The 22,335-nt window shown below is 61.6% G+C and overlaps 1 protein-coding gene across 1 annotated transcript; it reads right to left on the bottom strand.

The window, feature by feature from the left end:
* Nucleotides 1–1,298: 1,298 nt before the first annotated feature.
* Nucleotides 1,299–19,939, bottom strand: LOC139037024 (collagen alpha-1(I) chain-like). Its single transcript, XM_070472871.1, has 15 exons — nucleotides 19,577–19,939; nucleotides 18,268–18,328; nucleotides 17,910–18,118; nucleotides 17,612–17,720; nucleotides 15,872–15,903; nucleotides 15,396–15,446; nucleotides 14,400–14,461; nucleotides 12,830–12,974; nucleotides 11,244–11,438; nucleotides 10,536–10,649; nucleotides 8,393–8,460; nucleotides 7,908–8,343; nucleotides 2,286–2,369; nucleotides 1,751–1,992; nucleotides 1,299–1,584 (listed from the first exon to the last, which is right to left on the bottom strand). The coding sequence occupies exons 1-15, from the start codon at nucleotides 19,937–19,939 to the stop codon at nucleotides 1,299–1,301; spliced, it is 2,457 nt and encodes an 818-aa protein (XP_070328972.1).
* Between the last annotated feature and the right edge of the window lie 2,396 nt (nucleotides 19,940–22,335).

Genomic DNA, 22,335 nt, shown 5'->3' with positions numbered 1-22,335 from the left:
GTCCGTGTTCCCCGGGCTCCGGCGTCCTCTCCCGGGGCAGAACAGGCCTTCACAGTCATGTGACGCAGTCAGTGTACAGACGACGTCTCCATGCATGACCTGGTGTTCCTTCTGCGCGGCCACCCAGACCCAACGGCCCCTCCCTGCAGAGGTCAAGTGATGACACTCTCGGTCACGGCCAGTCGGTCCACAGCCGCTGCGACCCCAGCCCTGGGCCCACCAAGCTGGCTGAGTGGTCCGTGGCCCTTCCGCGCAGCCCTCGGACAGACCCCGGGGAAGGTGGGGTCAGCCCAGTCCAGCCCGGACACACAAACCCCGCGGCTGGAGCGAGTCCACCCAGCCGCCCGCAGCCGGACCACTGAAGCCTCACCCTCCCCTGCCCTCCTGGCAGCCCGGCCTCTGACACTCCCACTGCGCTAGCCAAACGCTGTCTGCGCCCCGGCCCTCTCCCTGGCCCAGCCAGCTCTCACTCCGACTGGCCTCGGGCAGCGACGTCGCGCCCTGGGATGGCCCAGCATCACCCTGCTTGTGTCTGGGGGCCGTGCTCTTTCCCTGGCATTTGCTTTTATAACTAGACAACAGTCGTAGCTGTTACTTATCACATGAACGTTACGGGCCCTGAATCCCAAGAAGAAACAGGCAGGGAGGTCACTGTTCATGCTACTTAGGGTTGATGTCCAGAGGGCTGTCCCCCCACAACACACCACCCCTACGAGTCCTGCAGCTGAGGGGAGGAGTGGATTCAGTCTGTGCCCGGCTCTCCCTGCCCTCCAAGGGAGGGGCACGCATGGTGACCTTGAGCCTGGCCCGTGACCTTCCCAGGTGCATGCTGAGGTGCACAGCTGGGGGGCTTCTGGGGTGGGGGGGTCAGTGTGAGGTCATGGGGGGTGGAGACCGAGGGGCAGCTGTGCCTCCAGCCAAGGGGCGGCTCTGCCCAGATGTGCCGTGCCCACTGCTGGTTGCAAGGTCAGGGAGGGGAGGCGTGACCCTGAGACCCTTCTTCAGACAGTGATGGGGCCCCCGGCTGACCCTTCGTCCCAGACAGGAAGGCTGGGTCCTTAGGGAGACCTTCCTTCTGGCAGGACTCACGGCCCTGACCCAGACACAACCCCCGCTGCTCACTGGAGCCTTCTCTCCCGGCCCGTCTTAAGGGCGCTGCTCCCGACTTGAATCCCTCGCTGTGTGGGTGGTGGACGGTCTGCAGCCCCTTGGGCTCCAGCCAACTCCAGAGTCATTAGCATCACGAAGTCGCGGGAAGCCGGGCCCTGGAAGTCGGTACCAGAGGCCACGGGAGCACCTCAGCCCAGAGCCAGCTGCTTCTCACTGCCAGGCTCTGTCAGGGCCAGATGGCCGGGAGGCGGGCTGTCCAAGGACACGCTCACGCCCCTCCCGGGAATAAGGACGGTGGGGGGCAGGTGAGAATCTGCCCCTGAGTTCGGCTGACCCCGAGGCCCCTTGCTGGCCAGGACAGGTGCTGTGGTGGGGACAGGCGGGCTGACCCCGAGGCCCCTTGCTGGCCAGGACAGGTGCTGTGGTGGGGACAGGCGGGCTGACCCCGAGGCCCCTTGCTGGCCAGGACAGGTGCTGTGGTGGGGACAGGCGGGGGGTGCAGCGGAGGAGCCCCCAATGAGGGCACTGGCCCGCCCTCCTTCTGCAGAACGGCATCAGGACTTTTTTTTTGCTGAAAAAACAGCAGCCTCCTTTCCCGGGTGGGCTTGCACAGGCAGCGCTGCCCTTGGGCTCCACCCACACGCGGGCTCTGACAGGCCTCCTCCCCTGCGGCCCCGACAGCAACGCGAAGCATCTTTGGTGGCTTCGGGAATGGAGGGTCGGGGCTGGGGGTGCGTGCTCGTCCAGGGACGTGGGTTGGCAGATGGGTTCCAGGTCGGGCTTGGTGGGGCTGGGGTCAGGGTTGAAGGGGCTGCTCAGCCGGCACCTGTCATCACTCACCGGCCGCAGGGACCCATCTTCTGCTCCCGGGACAGCAATGCCCTGCAGACAGGAGCCCGAGGCACTCCTGAAGGATGCGTGGTTGGGGAAAAAGAAACAGCGTTCGGGCTACCACCTTCAGCGAGTTGTGAGCAGAGGGAGGAATCAGGAGTGAAGAAGGGTCCGGCCCAGAAGCCACTGAGAACATCTGACGGGGAGTTCCGGGCTCCCCCAGGCTGAGACTTCCCCGTGGTGTCAGGCACGGGGCGGGGGCTGTGTGCTGAGGCCCAGACCCGCTGTCAGGAGATGCCACTCGGGGTCTGGTCATTCAGCCCCCGCCGGCCCTGTGTACTCACCGAGCCCTGCCCTGTGCCCGGGATCGAGTAGGCTGAGAGGGACTCAGGACACAGGGTCTCTGCCTCTGGGGGCTTCCCGCCCACCTAGAGGTGCCCGGCACACAGGGGAGCCAGCAGCAGCGCCCGGCACTCGGGACACACGGGGGGCAGCGGGCGCACGTCCCCACGCAGAGACATCCCTTGATCACACGGCGTCCCGAGGTCAGAAGCCGTCCCTGGTCAGCACCTTGGGGCCGGGAGTCTGCGGATGGCTCACTTATGCTTTGCTTTGATAGTGCTCCATGAAAGGGCATGACAACAGCTGTCCACTCGTCTGGAATTGAAGAGAGCAGCTTGTCATCTAGAAAGAGAGAAGGAGACATAGAGAGACAGCAGATGCAGAGAGAGACAGACAGACAGATGCAGAGAGACAGAGAGAGACAGACGCAGAGAGACAGACAGACGCAGAGAGACAGAGAGAGACAGACGCAGAGAGACAGACAGACGCAGAGAGATAGAGAGAGACAGATGCAGAGAGACAGAGAGAGACAGACGCAGAGAGACAGACAGACGCAGAGAGACAGAGAGAGACAGACGCAGAGAGACAGACAGACGCAGAGAGATAGAGAGAGACAGACGCAGAGAGACAGAGACAGATGCAGAGAGACAGACAGGCGCAGAGAGACAGAGAGAGAGAGAGACAGCAGATGCAGAGAGAGATAGACAGACAGATGCAGAGAGACAGAGAGAGAGAGAGACAGACGCAGAGAGACAGACGCAGAGAGACAGATGCAGAGAGACAGACAGGCACAGAGAGACAGAGAGAGACAGACGCAGAGAGACAGAGAGAGACAGACGCAGAGAGAGAGAGACAGATGCAGAGAGACAGACAGACGCAGAGAGACAGAGAGAGACAGACGCAGAGAGACAGAGAGAGACAGATGCAGAGAGACAGACAGACGCAGAGAGACAGAGAGAGACAGATGCAGAGAGACAGACAGACGCAGAGAGACAGAGAGAGACAGACGCAGAGAGACAGACAGACGCAGAGAGATAGAGAGAGACAGACGCAGAGAGACAGACAGACGCAGAGAGATAGAGAGAGACAGACGCAGAGAGACAGACAGACGCAGAGAGATAGAGAGAGACAGACGCAGAGAGACAGACAGACGCAGAGAGACAGAGAGAGACAGACGCAGAGAGACAGACAGACGCAGAGAGACAGAGAGAGACAGACGCAGAGAGACAGACAGACGCAGAGAGACAGAGAGAGACAGACGCAGAGAGACAGACAGACGCAGAGAGACAGAGAGAGACAGACGCAGAGAGACAGACAGACGCAGAGAGACAGAGAGAGACAGATGCAGAGAGACAGAGAGAGACAGACGCAGAGAGAGAGAGACAGATGCAGAGAGACAGACAGACGCAGAGAGACAGAGAGAGAGAGACAGACGCAGAGAGACAGGGAGACAGACGCAGACAGCGTTGCAGAGGGGGGGCGTGTATTCCTCTTCCCGCCCCAGGAGGGCAGTGAGGGCCAGGGTCTCTCGGACGCTGCGCAGTCGAGCTGGGACCAGGCCCCAAGGCTCCCATGTCCGCATGGACACACCCCACAGCAGGCCAAAGCACGCTGGGGAGGGTCCCGGCTTCCTAGAGCTCACTCTTTAGTGGAGAAACATATCAAACACCTACCATACAATTAGCTGTTACTGAAATGATCATTTAAAAAAATCTTTTCTTTTTTACATCATTTATAGTTACAGAAAAATTGCACGAATGGTACGAGGCGCTCTCACATACGACGTGTCTTCTCTCTCCGTCACTGCGTGCATGCACACACATCTGCACCATATTTCCTGAGCCGTGTGACAGTAAGTTAGAGCCACGGGGCGGGCCCTTCGCCCTCATCGCTTTCTTGTCTGTGTGTTTTTTGTCTGTGCAGCGCAGCGGGCAGGACTTTGTTCCCTGACTGGGGGACTGGCGCTGGGAGCTCGGAGTCTTAACCGCCAGACCGCCAGGGAAGTCCCCCCCCACCACCCCCATATCAGCGCTGAGCAAGTTCAGCTCTCACATCATCATAGTGCAGTGACCGCAGTCAGGAGATGCTTCTGAATGAGGCACAGGCCTTATTCAAGTCTGTCCACCTGGGGCCGTGCATTCTCCGGAGGCCCACCCAGAAGTGGGGTTGTACCATTCTCAGTGCATCCTAGGAGGCAGATACTGCCTTTTCAAGAAATTAACAAAAAAACCAACTCCTTGATGGCCGCCTCCATATTTATCACACCCAGAGTCCCTTGGACTGCAAGGAGATCCAACCAGTCCATCCTAAAGGAAATCAGTCCTGAATATTCATTGGAAGGACTGATGCTAAGGTTGAAGCTCCAATACTTTGGCCACCTGATGTGAAGAGCTGACTCATTGGAAAAGACCCTGATACTGGGAAAGATTGAAGGCGGGAGGAGAAAGGGATGACAGAGGATGAGATGGTTGGATGGCATCACCGACTCAGTGCACGTGGGCTTGAGCAAACTCCAGGAGCTGGTGATGGACAGGGAGGCCTGGTGTGCTGCAGTCCATGGGGTTGCAAAGAGTTGGACATGACTGAGGGACTGAATTACAACAACTCTTCTATACCCCTCCAGATGGGAATCTCTGTCTGGATCAATTCCTTCATCCCAAAGAACTTTCCTCAATATTTCTTACAGTGCAGGTGGTGAATTCTCTGTTTATATGTGAATATCTTTTTCCGCTTTCATTTTGGAGGATATCGTCACTGGACGTACAATTTTGGATTGACACGTCCTCAATCCCACACTTTCTGTCCCCATCACTTCTAGGAAGCACTTTTGTTTCCTTGCAGGCAACAGATCTGTTTGAAGAGTTTTTTCTTAGTCTTTGGTTTTTGGTGATCTAATCATGCTGTGCCCAGGAGCTGTTTTCTTTCGTACTTCTACTAGGAGTTGGCTGAGATGCTTAAATCTGTAAGTTTTCTGTTCTTCAGAAACTTAGGGGAAATCTTCAACATTAGTCCTCCAAGTCTTCTGTTTCTGGCCCATTCTCATAAAGAGATGTATGTTCTATCTCTTGATGTTTCCCCACTGGTTGTGGAATCTCGGTTCATTTTTTCCGGTACTTTTCTGTCTCTTCTCCAGAGAGGAGAGTTTCTATGTCTCCACATCTCGTTCACTGGCCCCTTCTCCTGCCACTTTCCACCTGTTATTAACTCCAGCCAGCAAGTGTCACAGTTTAACACATGAAGTTCTTTAGTCCTAGAACTGTCTCTTTATTCTCTTTTATACTTTCCATTTGTTTGTTGACGTTTTCCCTCTATTCATTTTTAATGAAATAATCTCTTTTTAGTACTCAAATATATTTATAGTAGCTGCTTTAACTCTTTGTCTGTTTCTAACACCGGGGTCTTTTCGAAGTCAGTCTCCCTGAACTATTCCCCTCCCCTGTTTATAGGTCACATTGCCTGGCTTATTCACATCTCATCATTTTTGTTGCATGCTTGACATTGTTGATACTTTGAGAGTCTGGGTGCTTTTGTCTTTCTAGAGAGAGTGTTGAATTTTGTTCTGAGAAGCAGCTCGTTTACTGGCAGATGAGCTGATTCTCAGACTTGGTTTTGAGTTTTGTTAGATGGGCTTACATAGGGAAAGATTGAAGGCGGGAGGAGAAGGGGACGACAGAGGATGAGATGGCTGGATGGCATCACTGACTCGATGGACATGAGTTTGGGTAAACTCTGGAAGTTGGTGATGGACAGGGAGGCCTGGCATGCTGCAGTTCATGGTGTCGCAAAGAGTCTGAACTGAACAGAGATTCTTCCTCCAGGGTGCGGTTAGTCCCGCTCCTAAGGCACAGCCTTTCCAGGCTGTCAGTTGAACGCCTGGGAATTTCAGCAGACTTTCCCTGTTCCTGCTGGCTGTGTAGATCATCTCCCTGAATGTGCAGCCAGGCATTCAGAAGATATCATGGGACCCTGTGTGGATTTCAGAAGCTCCTACTTGGACCACCTCTCTGCCCCTAACTCTAACTGCCTTGCCAGCCTCAAATTCCAATCCCTGCATTCCCAGCTCAGCAAAGCTACGTTATCTGTCTGAGCAGTCACCCCACGTCATCTCAGACGGGAGGACTCCATGAACAGAGTCCAGGCGGAACCACTTGGGGGTCCAGAAAGTGCCACAGACAGGAAGCCGGTGGCCGTGGGACAGGTGCACCCTCCTCCTCTCAGCATTCCGGCCCCACGGGTGTCCAGTCAGGGAAACTTCATGGTCCTACTTTATCCAGTTTTGTAAGTGTTGACAGCAAGAGGGTGAGACGACGCCATCATGGCCAGAGGAGGAGGTCCTGCTCAATGAGTTTGAGTTAGAGCTGTGATCTGCGCTGCAAAGGGGAGAAAGCAGGGTGCTTGCAAGATGCAAACGAGTTGCAGGGCCAGGAGGTGCTCCCTAAATGGGGCTGAAACCTGAAGGGTGTGTGTGTGTGCGAGTGTTCTGCACACACACGTACGCATACGCACACGCGATGAGCAGAACCACATTCTCGGTAGAGCAACAGCATCTATGAAACGTCCTGTGTCGTAAAGGGCTTGGTGTGTTCCCGAAGCTGAAAGAAGGCCAGTGTGAGCGGCTCCACACCCAAGGTGGGGGGGGGAGGCAGGGGACAGAGCCCCTCCCCCCCCACCGCACGCGCCCCTACTTATTCCACGCCTCGCCCACTCATTCCAGTTGATGCACACCTGTTACCATTCCTTCTGTGCCTGTGACATGGGAGAGGAGGCTGGGGACCCTGGGGATGAGCAGAGGTGCAGGGAAAGTGCCTGGGCGCTAAGATGGGAGGCATCTGAGAGCATCCAGGCGCCGCGGAAGGCTGCGGGGTCCAAGCAGCGGTGTGGCTCTGTGTGCCATGGGCTGAAGCATCCTTGTGGCCCCGCATGAGGTGCCTCGGGTCAGGAAGCCAGGCTCCTTCGTCACGCCCGTCCCCAGGAGCTCCTGGTGGCTTCACCCAGGCACTCACCTCGGCTTCATGGCCCCAGGATGGGCTGTTCCCTGAGTGGCAGTTTTTCCAACAGAGAAACCCAAAGCCCTGGGTGAGAAGGTTCATGGTCTCTGTCTCCAGGCCTCAGAGGCCCCTGGCCATCTGGGACCAAGGCGCCTGACCCCACAAGGGCAGCGGCCCTTCCCCTCCCAGAGGGACCCTGATACTACAAAGTCCGGTGCTTGGCAAGGAGTGATGGACATTCCAGCACCAGGTTCGCTGACGGCAGGGCAGGGAGGCCCAGGTCACAGGCAACCAGGGCCCCGGAGACACCCTCCTGTGGGCCATCGGGGTCCCCACCTCTGCTGGACTTGGGAAGGAGCATGGCCACGTGTGCCTGGAGTCAAGGGCTGGAGGAGGACATGCTCACAGTGGAAACGTTTGATGGAAACTCGCAGATCTTTCTGGGACTTGAATGAGGCCTCAGGCCCACTTCTGAGCCTTCATCCCCTGAGGCCAGGCAAGACCAGGATTAGACGACCCCCACGCTTGAGGCAGTTGTGGTGGTTTCTGCTGAACTAGAAGCTGCTGTGAGCAGAGTCTCAGCATCCCCAGACTGAGAACCCCTGGGCCCCGGGGGCGTGGGGGAGGCGTACCCACCCCAGGCAGAGGTGGGCACTGAGCCGGGGGCACAGGGAGCCGGAGGCTGCTCTCAGCCAGCGCGGTCCAGTGGAGAGCCTGTCCGCGGTTGCTGGGAAAACTCGAGTGCTGGCCGGGGCCTGAGTGACAGCGAACCGTCAAAGAGAGTGAAAATGCAGCCGTGCTCTGCACGCCGTGGGGACCAGCCCCCAAGTGAGCCCGGACACGGGCCGTGCCCGCCAGGAGTGGGAACGCTGTCTCGGGCGAGCTCACGGCGTCCCGAGCCCTGGTGACAGACCGGCTCCTTGCTGGCTCCAGGCCAGTGTGGACAGCGGCCTGCCCTGCCCTGCCCTTGGGTCCTGGAAGCCAGTGCGGGGTCAGGGGCTCCTTGAGAGGGCGGAAGGCAGGGCGGGCGGGCCCCGACGGGCACTCAGGACAGACGCGTCTGCGCTGTGCTCTTGAAGGTGTAACGGGAGGTGGGGGCACCTCATTACCCCTCCTCTCACCTGCGCACAGGCTCGTGGGAGTCGGCAGCTGGGAGCTCCCTGACCTCCAGTGCCTGCACCCCCGCTCGCTGGGCAGGACTGGGGCGCCTTCCCAGGGTGAGCTGGGCACACCCACGCGTCCAGCTCTCTGCCCAGGTGTCTTCCCACCCGGGCAGGGCTGCGCTCTGAGGTCCCTCCCGCTCAGGCACGCTGTGCCCGCCCAGGCCTCCAGGCGTGGTCCTCCTGGGACACGGCGCGCTTGACTCTGCACCCTTGCAGGCCCACCGCTATGCTACACAGGGCATGGACCCACGACGTGTGGGCGCCGGGCCCCGGGGGGCCTCCCCAGGTCAGGAGCTCCGCGAGCCGCAGCCACCCGAGGACTGGACTGAAGGGGGCGCCTCTGACGTCAGGATGGGCCCCCCCCCCCCCCCCCCGCCCCCGGGCCCACCTGCATGTGGTCCTGCCTTCTCGGGGCGTGGCCGGTGCTGCCCAGGCCGGGTCACGGGTCACTCCTCACCTGGCGTCCTTCCAGAAAGCTGGCGTTCCAGGTGCTCAGGAAATCCACGTGTCCGTCTGCGGGGGACGCGAGTGTCCCCCAAAGGGGTGTTCAAGCCCTGAGCCCTGTGTCCGTGAACGCGGCCTTACTGATGACAAGGCCTTTGTGGAAATAATTAAGACATCAGTTAAGGGGCCGTGAGGCTGGCTTAGGGCGGGCCTAATCCGCCTGCAGTGCGGGAGACCTGGGTTCGATCCCTGGGTAGGGAAGATTCCCTGGAGAAGGGAAAGGCCACCCACTCCAGTGTTTTGGCCTGGAGAATTCCATGAACTGTGTAGGCCATGGGGTGGCAAAGAGTCGGACTCGACTGAGCGACTTTCACTCACGCGTTCACCCGGCGTGTCTGGCATCCACAGGCAGACACCCGGAACAGAGAAGGCCTTGTGAAGGCCGGACACGGGGAAGGGGAGTGGCAGGGCCTGGAGCCACGCGGCCACCAGCCAAGGAGCCCAAGGCCTGCAAGGGTGGGGTGCCTGCAGGGAAGCTGGCTGCTGACGGAGAGTTTGGATGGCCAGCTTCCAGCCCTGGGAGAGAGGGCATCTTTGCTGTTTAAGCCTCCCGGTTGTGGGCGTTCATCCGCAGGGACCTGGGACATCGTTACATGTGTATCTGGAGACCCGGCTGCCGCAACAGCCTTGAAGACAGCCTGTTGGAAAATGGCCACGGTTCCTTGGACATGCTTTACTTTCTCTGCCTTGGATGATCAGAGCCAAGCCTGCCCCCTGCCCTTGCCCCCTCCTCAGGGGCAGCCATGGAGCTGGGCCCCAGGCAGGGCTGGGACACGCCGCAGGGACTTAGGGGACCAGCTTGTGTGAGCCAAGGACCAGGAAGGCCACTGGGTGCCCGGTCTGAGCTGGAAATGGAGATGTGAGAAAGCGAGGCCCAGGGCTGGGGAATCGGCCTGGCCGGAGCCTCTGTGCCTGCCGGAGAGGGGCTCCGTGGGGCTCAGAGCACAGTCCTGGGGGCCTGGCGGTGCCTGGGTGTGCGCCCTTCCCAGGTGGGCCGGTGTCCCAGGGCTGCGGAGACACGGGCGGTGTGCCTGTGAGTCCCAGGGCCTCGGGCCAGCGGCCTGACCCCTGAGAGTGGTTCTGCATCCGCAAATGGAATAATTAACAGCAATAACAATGCTAATCTGAGTGACGGTGGTGTCTCCTGCAGGAGCGTGCTGGTTAGGTTGACGTGTCCTCTAGACCGGGCCACGTGCTGGTTAGGTTGACGTGTCCTCTAGACCGGGCCACGGGACCCCGAGGTCTGCTTCAGCACCGTCCTGGGAGGTCCGTGAGGGGGTTTCTGGACGAGACTAGCATTCGAGCTGATAGACTGAGTGAAGTGAGGACCCTCCCCAATGTGGGTGGCCTCATCCACCCGCTGAAGACCCCCCACCGAACACAGACAGAGGAGGGGCCAAGGGCGCCCTGCCCGACTCCTGCGCTGGGGTGCCCCCCTCAGCTGCCTTTGAATTGAACCTGAACTGATGCCGTCAGCGCCCCTGGTCTGACCACCGGGCTCAGGACTCCTCAGCCTCTGTGACTGTGGGAGCCAGTTCCTTGCGACAGATCCCTTTAGGTGTATTCATCTCTGGTCAGTCTCGCTTCTCTGACTCACTGAAAGGAGACGGTGGGGTCGGGGGCACTCAGGCAGAGGGAGGGGCAGTGAGCCCGCCTGCAGCAGGAGCAGCCGCTGCCCTGGCTCCAGCGGGTCCTTCCCATCTCTGGTTGCCTAGCAACAAGACGGGCATCACAGACACCTCCAGGGATGGTCTGAGGGTGAAACAGCATAGTCCAGGGGCCAGCAAAGCCGAGAGCCAGAGCTGGCCTGTTTGTGGAAATGGGCCACGCCCATTTGTTCACCTGGCGCGGCTTTGTGCCGCGATGGCAGGGCCCAGGCGTCCTGCGGGCCCTCCACGTTTACCATCAGGCCCTTTCCAGAATGCGCTTGCCCACCCCGCAATGATATCATAGCCCCATGAGGGGTCTGCCCGGGCCGCGTCCTGCAGGTGGGGGTGGTTTGCTCGCTGGCCGCACACGGGTGCCGGGTTTCCCCGTTCTAAGGGCCCCCCTGGGCTCACTTGGGGGTCTCCGTGGCCATCAGGGCCGGTCCAGGCCTTGCTCTATCAGTGCCCCTCCTGCCTCCCCCCGGGGGCCTTGCCGCCCCCTTGTCAGACCCACCCCCTGGCAGAGGTGTCAGCTGTTAGTGAAGGCGAGTCTGTGTGGCCTGCCCGGGGGACCTCTCTCTCCTGCAAGGACCCCCGGAAAACAACCATCTAGTTTAGAGCCACCCAAGCCTGCAGTCCTGGGGGTGGGCCCCGCAGACCGGGCGCTTGTCCACCGTCAGAGGCCGGGCGTCCTGAGGGCCCGTGTGATCGCTACATGCATGGCTGTGTTGCAGGACGGCCTTGCGTGGCAAGCAGCGTGGGGCCTGTGGGCCTCGCGGCTCTGTGGACCGGCTGCTTAGAGTGGTCTCCAGGCTCTGGGGCACCAGGGTGGCCCCTGGTGGTCTGTTGCCTGGCTGCGGGGCGAGCGGGAGGAGGTGTGCTGGCCCCGGATGCGGGGGTGTCGGGAGTGGACCTGAGCAACTGCCAGGACCTCAGAATGAAGACAGCACTTCCAACAAAAGCCCTGCCTGCCCTCGCGCCTCCAGACTCTGCTGTGGACGGGGGTCTTCACAGGCTGGTCGGGCAGTTACAGACATGCCTCACGCCCCCCCAGGGACACTGCTGCCCCAAGGGTGCGCCCTTCCCTGACCCCCCACCCCGTGGATTTCAGCTCTGCCGTCCCTCTCGGGAGGCATGGCCTCTCTGCCCGCAAGCCCTGGCCTGCTGCCTCCACCGCCCTTCTCAGCGGCTGCAGTCCGGCCCTGGAGGCCTCCTGTGGCCATTTCTTATCCACCTGCCCCACGCTGTTAATTCCAGGATGACAGGGCTGTGTCCGTCGCTCTTTGCCTGGCACGCAGCTGGCACCTGCGAGTCGCTGACAGAGTCAGAGTGAACCCGGGTGGCCAGAGGCCCCGGGGGAGCGGCTTCCTGACATAGGGTCTCCCAGCCCATCTCCACGAGAGAGGACGCCTCTGTCAGGGAATCCCCGCGGTGTGAGGGGGGCCAGCTTCTGCCGCCTGGGTCTTCTGCTCCTTGGAAAAGAGGATCTTCCAATGGAAACACACCTGGTTGTTATTGAAGCGAAGCAGACTCAGGACTGCTGGAATTTTGACACAAATAAAATGCCTTAAGTGTTTTACTTTCCGAAGGCGGCACCTGGATGTGAGTGTCAGAGCCCTCCTCCAGCAGGAGAATGTCAGGAGCTGATTGATCAAAATGAAAATGGCACAAGAGGCCCCCAGTGGGGAAATTCTCCTGATAAGCATTTCAATGCCTTCCCAAATTGATTTTAGATACCAAGATCCCTGATAAAGTGGAAATTTACAATCTTGCCGCTGAAATTCCTTCTCCAGTCTATCATCGGCTCAACAGATGCTGTTTCTTCAGGCTACCTTTAATAGCCCCAGAAATTAAATTAGTGGAAAATGGAGAACTCCCATAATATTAAAAGTCATCCATGGCTTCAGGAATCTGGTGAATTTCCATCCACAGAGGCAGTCCCCTCTGACAAGAAGTGGAGAATGAGTTTCTACCGTAAAATGAAAATGCAGGTCCGTCCCCGCCCGGCTCTTCCTGCTTCCCTGCTGGTTCAGACAGTGAAGAATCTGCCTGCAGCGCAGAGGACCTGGGTCCGACCCCGGGGTGGGGAAGGGATCCCCTGGAGAAGGGAATGGCAACCCACCCCAGTGTTCTTGCCTGGAGAGTTCCATGGACAGAGGAGCCTGGTGGGCTACAGTCCTTGGGCTGCAAAGAGTTGGACACGACTGAGCAACTCACATTTTCAGCTTGGCTTTTTGGGCCACACCCAGGGGCTAGGGCCGCCGCTGGGGTCCTGCCTCCCCGCACCAATCCAGAAGGGCCGGTGTGTTCTGGCTGTAAAGACGGAATGCTGGGTCGGTGAGGGGCGACCCAGGGCCCCAGCAGGCGCGGTGTCGCGCACGCCTGCCCGTCTGGAGCCGAGGAGAGGGCGTCACTTCTCTGTGGTCACACCATGTGTCCGGCTCCAGACGCAGGGCGCGCTCCCCAGGGGCGCAGAGGCGTCCCCGTGTGAGTCGAGGTCCAGGGCCGCCCAGTCCACAGCCGGCGAGGGACACAGCTGAGCCTGTGTTTCTGGGACCCTAGACCCAGGCACCTCCCCTGCCCAGGGCCGAGCCTCACAGGCCAGGGCCTCTTCCCGCCGGGGGCCAGCGCCCTCCTACATGCCAACTTCCCAGCATCCTCACATTGGCCCTGAACCTCAGAAGGCTCCCTGATGCCACCATCCATTCTCCCGCGTCCATTCCCACCGTCTCGCTAAGCCACCTGCTGCTTGGAAACCCGCCCCGTGAAACCCCCCCCCCCACCGGGTTTTTCAGGGACCATGATGACCTGGACCGAGGCAGGTCTTATAGCCGCAGCCCCACACCCCAGTTGTCCTCGAGTGAGCTCAGGAGTGCTGGGTGAAGCCTGACTCTGGTTCCTGGAAGAGTCAGGGTGTGCCTTGAGGTGTGGCTGGCCAGCCCCGGCTCCCACTTGCGCTGTGTGGGGGGTTCAGTTTAAAAATCCGTGAGAAGAAAGTGTGTCCTACTTCTTCTCTCCGGAGGAACTTACTTCTGTTCGTCACATTTGCGTTCCTGTTTTGTTCACCCAGTGGATTGTGATTTCCTGCTGTCTCCTGCTTGGGATCTGAGCTAAGTCATCTTTAAAACGGGGCTGAGAGACCACCCCCGGCCCCCATCTCTGCAGAGGCTGCTTCCAGCCCGATAAACCCGGGTCCACAGTCGCACACACGGCGTGGGGAAATTCGCGCTGAGACGAGGTACAATTTGCCCAACACTGGGGTCCCAGCTGACTGTGCTGGGAGAAGGGGAAGCTTTCTCCCTCTGCCTTTGACAGGAGGCGAAGCCCCCAGGCCCCCTCCAGGCCCCTGGCCTCTCACGCCCTCTGCCCCAGGGAGGGGCCGCCGTCCACCCTGCTGCTTGCCTGCTGGGCTCCCCTTGGCCTTGCCGGCGTTGGCAAGGAACCTGGTCCTGTTGCATACCTGCTGCGGGGCGGGGCGGGGAGGCTGTGAGTCCTGAGGGGTCCGTGTGCATGAATAGGGACCTTCCCGGACCTCTCTTGAGGTCAAGGACTAGGAGCCTGCTCTCGGCTCCTCCCAGGCTTCAAAGCAGCGTTTCCAGCCACAGAAGTGGGGCTTCTGGGGTCACAGCCACCCAGGAATCTCACAGCATCTGAGACTTCAGAAGAGGTTCTGGGAAGTTGAATAGGGAACAAGGTATTTCTTGCACTTCCGCCAGATCCTTTCTAAACACCTCCCGTTTCTTCCATGGATTCCTTCCCCGAGGCAGCAGCAGCGAGGAGCCAGGCAGCTGCACACTAGAGCCTCCTTCACCCACCTCCCCTCCATGCTGAGCTGGCAGCCGGCTCCATTCCCCCAAAGGCGCTGGTTTGGGCGTTTCTGTGGGGAGGACAGAGACGCTTACGTTTCTCAGCCGGGCCGTGCGGTCCCACCCCTGCCCGGGCAGTGGAAGGTGCCCGAGACCCAGTTCCCCAGGGTGCACACACCACACAGATGCTCCCCTCAGCCGAGTGATCTGCTGGCCAGGGAAGGATGATCTCTGGGCAGCGGTGGGAGCCTTGTTCTCAGCTGACCTCCGCCCCCATCTCCTTGCTGAGAAGTCGCGGAGCTGCCTGGCCTGTGGCCACTGCCAGCCCCTCATCTGCCTGCCCTCCCCAAGGGGGCTCTGGTGCCCAGACGCAACAGGACAGCGTGTACCTCGGGGTTGGAAGGCTGGCTCCGAGCAGACCCACATCCCCCTGGCCCCTCCGTGATCACTGGCACACAGCTTAGATCCCCCGAGCCTCAGTCCCCTCACCTATAAAACGGCATATAGCTCCCAGGTCATGAGCGCATTGAGCAGATGCGTGGATCTATTTCATCTTCTAACTGAGGCTCCCAGAGGCTTCTGGGCCCAGTCACAGAGTGATGGTGCCTTGCTCCTCTGCGTTTCTCTTGCCTCTGCCTTCTCCGCGTGTTGGCTCTGACCTTGGGCTGACTGTCCTCATGGTCACTGCGTAGCTGCCAGGAGCCGCCCCTTGTCCTTGCATCCCTCTTCTCACCTAGGAAGACTGAGAGCACGTCACTTCCTTTGGAGGAACATGAGCTCTGAGGTTCACTGTGATCGGCCAACCCCGTACTGAGGGGGCGGGGGCTGTGCCTGCTCACACCTCTGGGCCCCTCGGGTCCGTGTGTGTGGTTGGCCTGCTGTCTGGTGGGGGAGGAGGAGAAACAGTCACCGTGACCCTTGGTGTTTAGCCCTCAGCTGGAGGGCTCTTGACAGCATGCCTGCCATAGTCGATGCCATCAGCACCACGGTCCTGGCTGCACCTACTGCCCTTTTCTTGCGGGTCTGCACCCCAGGGGGTGAACCTGTGGCCTTGGCCTGAGAGGGAAACGGCAGCCTCAGCTGTGACCGAGGGCTCCAGCCTTCTTGGCCTCTTGGGTCTTCATGGGTTTCTTGGTTGCAGAGACCCATGCAACAGGCTACGGGCAATTCTTTTCCTTCTTTGCAGATTAAAGCATGTCAGTCAGTCAGTCACTTCTGACCCTCTGTGACTCCGTGGGACTGTATCCTACCTGACTCCTCTGTCCATGGGACTCTCCAGGCAAGAACACTGGAGTGGGTTGCCATGCCCTCCTCCAGGGGATCTTCCCCACCCAGGGATCGAACCCAGGTCTCCCACATCGCAGGCAGACTCTTTACCATCAGGGCAGATAAAGCCACTTATTTCCACGTCTACACGCACGCTCTCGTTCCTCTCGCTCTTGTCCACAGTGACCAGAGGCAGCCTCGTGTCCACGGCTCACCCTTGCTTTGCTCCGGACTCGGGTTTCCTGTTCTGGGGGTAACAGTGAGGGTGAAACCTGTGTTTCTCCCAGTTCTGCCTGGCATCAAGACATGACATTCACTGCACTTAGAGTCAGAGACTGGGGGGCAGAGCCTCCTGACGCCTCCCCAGGGTTCTGCGTCCCACGTCTGTCAGCCCCAGGAGCTGCCGGCTTTGTGAGCAGCATTCTCCACACTCCAGGGCCGCTCAGCAAAACCTCCCGAATCTTGCCCTGTTCTGCAGGAGAGAAGCTGATGGGCATGCCATGGGGGACTCCAGTCGGGCATTTCTTTGCTTTTTAAGAATCCCTTTCTCCTGCACGCCGTACTTCTGGGCTGGCTTAGGACCCATGCTCCTGTCAAGCCGGGCGAAGTTCTCCCCCTGGCTGGGCTGGGGCAGGCGGCAGGACTTGGGACACTGTGACTCACATGGAACATCCCCCCACTCCGACCCTGATGTCCCCCTGCTCCTGTGGCAGCCGGCAGAGAGGCTAAGCCTCGGAGATGGGTGGTGGCTCCTAAGACAGCCTCTGGGGCCCCGTCCAGTCCTGCAGGGGCTGGAGAAGGATGGGGGGCCTTTCCCCGGGCCACTGACCACACAGTGTGGGCCCCTGGCCGGTGACGGTGGTCTAGATATGGATGCCCTCCCCGTGGGGGTGGCCCTCCCCACGGGGGAGCACCCAGCAGGCCACCCTGTGGCCCCACGTGGAGCTACGTGGAGACAGCAAGGGGCTGAATAAGCCCACATTTCAGCCGCCTCTCCTCGCTCACTCATCGACCAGGGACACCTCCCGGAAAGCACGAGATTTTCCAGAGATGTGAATTTTGCTAAAAATAGCCCCCCTTCCCTCAGGCCTCGGAGCCTGACTTCCCCCTCGCGTGTTTCTAAGGCATTGAGTGACGATACTGCGGCTTCTGGGGCCCAGTGGACCCGGGCTGCTGGGGGCTACCAGCGGGGGCAGGCACCCCGGTCCCAGGGGCCACATGGAGCCCCTGCGGGCACGGCCACTGCAGCTGCAGTGGGCTCCTGGGAGGGACTGAGCGCCGGCCTCCCCCAGGAAGGCTGTGTTGTGACATTCCTGCAGAGCCACTAACAGCCACAGGAAAACACTAATTAGCGTGTCAGAGAGGGTGTAGCTTGTCAAAACTATGAATCCTTGAATTCCATCACCCGCCCAGGCGGTGGGCAGGATTCAAGCGAAGCTGGTCCTGTGGGAACGGGGGCTGCCGGGCAGGGCTCGGGGGGCTTCTAGCGCCTGCCCACCCCTGGTCAGTGCCTGGGGCCCTTTCTGAGGACACCCTTGCTGGGCTGGGCTGGTCTTGCTGGGGAAGGGTGAAGGATGAACGTGATGGAGGGGCTCCCTGGCCAGCAGAGGGGGAGACGCTGCAGGCTCTGTCCATCCCTTGGTAGGCGTTCAAGAGCCACCTGGCAGGACATCAGAGTGCTGGGCTCGGGGGCACCAGGAACAGGGCCGTCGCCAGCTGAGACCGCGCCAGCTGAAGCCCAGTCCTGCCTCGGGCGGGTGCTTGCAAGCTTCTCTGTGCACTCAGATGCCCGGGTGTTAGACACTGTTCTGCTGGTCCACAGGCTCACAGGACCGAGGGTGTCCCTCAGGCCTCAGTCCGTTCGCCTGCAAAACAGCAGCCGTCATGCCCATCGCATCCACGTCTGTGAGGATTCCAAGGCCTGGGGCACCTGCGCAGGTGTTGAGGGGACGTACCTGGCTGGGCCGGGACTGGGGGCTCCTGCGGGGGGAAAGGCAGCCCGTCCGGGTGCTCCTCTGGCCCAGCGCTGACCGGGCGCATGGAGCAGCTTCTCAGACGCTCCTCCTGGAAGCAGGCACTGTCTCAGGTTCTGGCCCAGCAGCCCGAGGCTCAGGGCCCTTCCAGGGCTGGGGTGGTGTGACCTAGGCCAGCTCGCATGCTACGGAAGCGGGCCCAGGCGGGCCCCTCATCTCCTGCCGGAGTCTGCGCACAGCCCCGTGGCACCCCTCCCAGCCCCCGCGGCCCTGCGCGCACCTCTGCTCCGGCCGCCACCTGCGGACTGACTCTGGGGCCGCTCGGGCCGGGCGGGTTGGCAGGGCAGGTGAGGGTGTGAGGGGCCACGCTCCCGAGGACGGATGGGTGGACACCTCTGAGGTCTTTGGGGGGCTGTGCCTGGCCCTGGCCGGCGGCCGCTTGGGCCAAGTGCACCACGGTGCCTGGGGAAAGAGCTCCTCCGTCCGAGCCTGGGGGGCCGGGGGCAGGCGTGCAGACCCCTGATCGGGCCCCGTACCACCTCTGTGTGCCACCCTGTCCAGCTCTGAGTCTGCCTCCGGGGCCTGCAGCTCAGAGCTGGGGCCTCAGCCCCAGGCCTCTCCGTGGCTGCCTCCCTGACCTCCTGCTCGGCCTGCGCCCACCCGCCCGGGGTCCTTCCAGCCCCTCACTGGCTGTTCCCACTGGCCACAGAGCCAGAGAGGGGGGTAGCCCAGCCCCAGGTGCTGAGGCAGGCAGGGAAGCTTCCAAGGCATTGCCAGACAAATGAGAGGCATGGGCCCCCACCCCCCCCACTTCTCCCCTGAACAAATGAGCTGCCTCTCGGCGGCCCGAGGGAGATCTGTCTCTCTCCCAGCCAGGCGGCCGCCAAGCTCTCGACACGCGAATCCGTCTCCATCTAGGGTCTCACACCTAAATTGATAGACCACTGTGACACACCCCCTCCCAGGAACATCCGTTAGCAGCAATAAACACGGGCTCCCGCTTTGGAGACAGATGCCCCGGGTGTGGAATTCAAAGCCACAGCTGCGGAGTCACAGGCAGACCTGGAAAGGCAGCGGAACCCAGCATGCCCAAGCCCACCGGGTCTGGCCCGGCTCCCCCGGCCCCACCTGTGGTTACTTAGCAACCATGCTGGCCTGACCACCCATCACAGGCTCAGAGGCCCTGGGCAAGCCAGGTGAAGGTGGGAGTGGTCATTAGCCTGAGCCTTGGGGCCCCCGAACCCCCGATTCCTGGCTGGAAGCCTGGGGCTGAGAAGGAGGATGGTAGAAGCGCTTCTTAAGGCGGCCACAGCCTTGGATGCCAAAGCCGGCAGGAAATCAGCCCACGGGGCTCCCAGTGATGCCTGGGAGATGCCCTCTGCCCCCTTCCGCCTTATCAGGCTGCTCATGGGCCCCGAGTGCCTTAGGGACTGGGGCATGAATTCGTGAACCCTGGTCTTTTCCTTGGGCTTTGCAGACCCTCTGGAGGGGCCCAGGCTCCATGGTGCTCCAGGGGCGGTCAGCCTGGACCCCTTGGGGAGGCCCCCAGATGGAGGAGAGCAGCTGCGCCCTGGCTGCTCTGACCTGGGGGCCAGCAACCCAGGAGCCTCGCTACCCCCAACCTGGCCTCACTGCCCCACACCCGCTGAGCGCCCCATGGGCATGCACCTCCTCCCAGCACCCCCACAGCAGTGAGGCATCCAGGAGGCACACCAGCCCCAGATCGGGGTCAGTCCACCTCTCCCTAGCCTGTTCTGCTCCAGCCAAGCCCAGTGTTTGCACTTCTAACCATCCTTTTTTCACGGCTTCGAGACCCTGTCTGAGGTTAGCATCACCCAGGTATACCAGCACGATCCTGACTAGGAGAGGTGTGTCTGTCCGAGGTGTGAGTGGGGGGCAGGACCAGGGCGTGGACGCAGGACCACTCTGCCCCTTTCCACCACCCACCCCCGACCCTGGACCCTCGGCTCTGGTCCCAGCTACAGCAGCAGCGCTGCTGATTCTGAGGGGCTCCCGCCAGACCTCCAGGCCACAGAGTAAAGCCGTCACCAGGATGATGCCGGTGAGGCCGGTGGCACACGGGCCGTCAACCCGGGCACTGATGGCAGGGACACTGCCGAGTCCCACAGCCTCTCCTTGGGAGCCGGCAGTGCAGGCTTCCCGGGTGCCTGCCCTTCCCGGGTCGGCTCTCGAGGAGTCTGTCGCCGTCCAGCAGTTCTCTCTGTGCCATTGTGATGACGACTGGGCTTCTGGGCGGGAGAGAGACCACCCTTCATCACCAGGATGTAAGGATGAGCTCCTTGCAGACATCTGGACGCCCAAAGGACATTTGGAGACAGTTACCACAGGCTTGGACCCCTTCCTCAGTCCTCCCCCTCAGTCCTCCCCCTCAGTCCTCCCCCTCAGTCCCCCCCTGAGTCCCCCCCCTCAGTCCTCCCCCTCAGTCCCCTCCCTCAGTCCCCTCCTCAGTTCCCTCCCTCAGTCCCCTTCCTCAGTCCTCCCCCTCAGTCCTCCCCCTCAGTCCTCCCCCTCAGTCCTCCCCCTCAGTCCCCTCCCTCAGTCCTCCCCCTCAGTCCTCCCCCTCAGTCCTCCCCCTCAGTCCTCCCCCTCAGTCCCCTCCCTCAGTCCTCCCCCTCAATCCTCCCCCTCAGTCCTCCCCCTCAGTCCTCCCCCTGAGTCCCCCCCCCTCAGTCCTCCCCCTCAGTCCCCTCCCTCAGTCCCCTCCTCAGTCCCCTCCCTCAGTCCTCCCCCTCAGTCCCCTCCCTCAGTCCCCTCCTCAGTCCCCTCCCTCAGTCCCCTCCCTCAGTCCCCTCCTCAGTCCTCCCCCTCAGTCCCCTCCCTCAGTCCCCTCCTCAGTCCCCTCCCTCAGTCCCCTCCCTCAGTCCCCTCCCTCAGTCCCCTCCTCAGTCCTCCCCCTCAGTCCTCCCCCTCAGTCCCCTCCCTCAGTCCTCCCCCTCAGTCCTCCCCCTCAGTCCCCTCCTCAGTCCCCTCCTCAGTCCCCTCCCTCAGTCCCCTCCTCAGTCCCCTCCCTCAGTCCCCTCCCTCAGTCCTCCCCCTCAGTCCTCCCCCTCAGTCCTCCCCCTCAGTCCCCACCTCAGTCCCCCCCCTCAGTCCTCCCCCTCAGTCCCCTCCCTCAGTCCCCTCCTCAGTCCCCTCCCTCAGTCCCCTCCCTCAGTCCCCTCCTCAGTCCTCCCCCTCCCCCTCAGTCCTCCCCCTCAGTCCCCTCCCTCAGTCCTCCCCCTCAGTCCTCCCCCTCAGTCCCCTCCTCAGTCCCCTCCTCAGTCCCCTCCCTCAGTCCCCTCCTCAGTCCCCTCCCTCAGTCCCCTCCCTCAGTCCTCCCCCTCAGTCCTCCCCCACAGTCCTCCCCCTCAGTCCCCTCCTCAGTCCCCTCCCTCAGTCCCCTCCTCAGTTCCCTCCCTCAGTCCCCTCCCTCAGTCCTCCCCCTCAGTCCCCCCCCTCAGTCCCCCCCTCAGTCCTCCCCCTCAGTCCTCCCCCTCAGTCCTCCCCCTCAGTCCCCTCCCTCAGTCCTCCCCCTCAGTCCCCCTCCCTCAGTCCTCCCCCTCAGTCCTCCCCCTCAGTCCCCTCCTCAGTCCCTCCCCTCAGTCCCCTCCCCTCAGTCCCCTCCTCAGTCCCTCCCCCTCAGTCCCCTCCCTCAGTCCCCTCCCCCTCAGTCCTCCCCTCAGTCCTCCCCCTCAGTCCTCTCCCTCAGTCCTCCCCCTCAGTCCCCTCCCTCAGTCCTCCCCTCAGTCCTCCCCCTCAGTCCTCCCCCTCAGTCCCCTCCCTCAGTCCTCCCCCCTCAGTCCTCCCCCTCAGTCCTCCCCCTCAGTCCTCCCCCTCAGTCCCCCCTCAGTCCCCTCCCTCAGTCCTCCCCCTCAGTCCCCTCCCTCAGTCCCTCCCCTCAGTCCCTCCCCTCAGTCCTCCCCCTCAGTCCTCCCCCTCAGTCCTCCCCCTCAGTCCCCTCCCTCAGTCCTCCCCCTCAGTCCTCCCCTCAGTCCCTCCCCTCAGTCCTCACCCTCAGTCCGCTCCCTCAGTCCTCCCCCTCAGTCCTCCCCCTCAGTCCTCCCCCTCAGTCCTCCCCCTCAGTCCCCTCCCTCAGTCCTCCCCCTCAGTCCCCTCCCCTCAGTCCCCTCCCTCAGTCCTCCCCTCAGTCCTCCTCCCTCAGTCCTCCCCCTCAGTCCCCTCCCTCAGTCCTCCCCCCTCAGTCCTCCCCCTCAGTCCTCCCCCTCAGTCCCCTCCCTCAGTCCCCTCCCCTCAGTCCTCCCCCTCAGTCCTCCCCCTCAGTCCTCCCCCTCAGTCCTCCCCCTCAGTCCCTCCCTCAGTCCTCCCCCTCAGTCCCCCTCCCTCAGTCCTCCTCCTCAGTCCTCCCCCTCAGTCCTCTCCCTCAGTCCTCCCCCTCAGTCCTCCTCCCTCAGTCCTCCCCCTCAGTCCCCTCCCTCAGTCCTCCCCCTCAGTCCCCTCCCTCAGTCCCTCCCCTCAGTCCTCTCCCTCAGTCCTCCCCTCAGTCCCCTCCCTCAGTCCTCCCCCTCAGTCCTCCCCCTCAGTCCTCTCCCCTCAGTCCTCCCCCTCAGTCCTCCCCCTCAGTCCTCCCCTCAGTCCTCCCCCTCAGTCCTCTCCCTCAGTCCTCCCCCTCAGTCCTCTCCCTCAGTCCTCCCCCTCAGTCCCCTCCCTCAGTCCTCCCCCTCAGTCCTCCCCCTCAGTCCTCTCTG

The sequence above is a fragment of the Odocoileus virginianus genome, chromosome 2, assembly GCF_023699985.2.
Source record: "Odocoileus virginianus isolate 20LAN1187 ecotype Illinois chromosome 2, Ovbor_1.2, whole genome shotgun sequence".
Classification (NCBI taxonomy): domain Eukaryota; kingdom Metazoa; phylum Chordata; class Mammalia; order Artiodactyla; family Cervidae; genus Odocoileus; species Odocoileus virginianus.
This window is presented reverse-complemented; position numbering and strand designations above follow the sequence as displayed.

What these genes read in the sequence shown, in the direction of transcription:
- LOC139037024 (XM_070472871.1), bottom strand. Translation starts at nt 19,939, where the DNA reads ATGTCTGCAAGGAGCTCATCCTTACATCCTGGTGATGAAGGGTGGTCT. An exon ending in CAGCTCAGCATGGAGGGGAG is followed by an intron (nt 12,975 to 14,399) that starts GTGGGTGAAGGA and finishes CCTCGGCTCCAG; the next exon opens with ACGGGCAGGCGTGCGCGACA. An exon ending in AGGCCTGTCAGAGCCCGCGT is followed by an intron (nt 1,585 to 1,750) that starts GTGGGTGGAGCC and finishes TCCCCACCACAG; the next exon opens with CACCTGTCCTGGCCAGCAAG.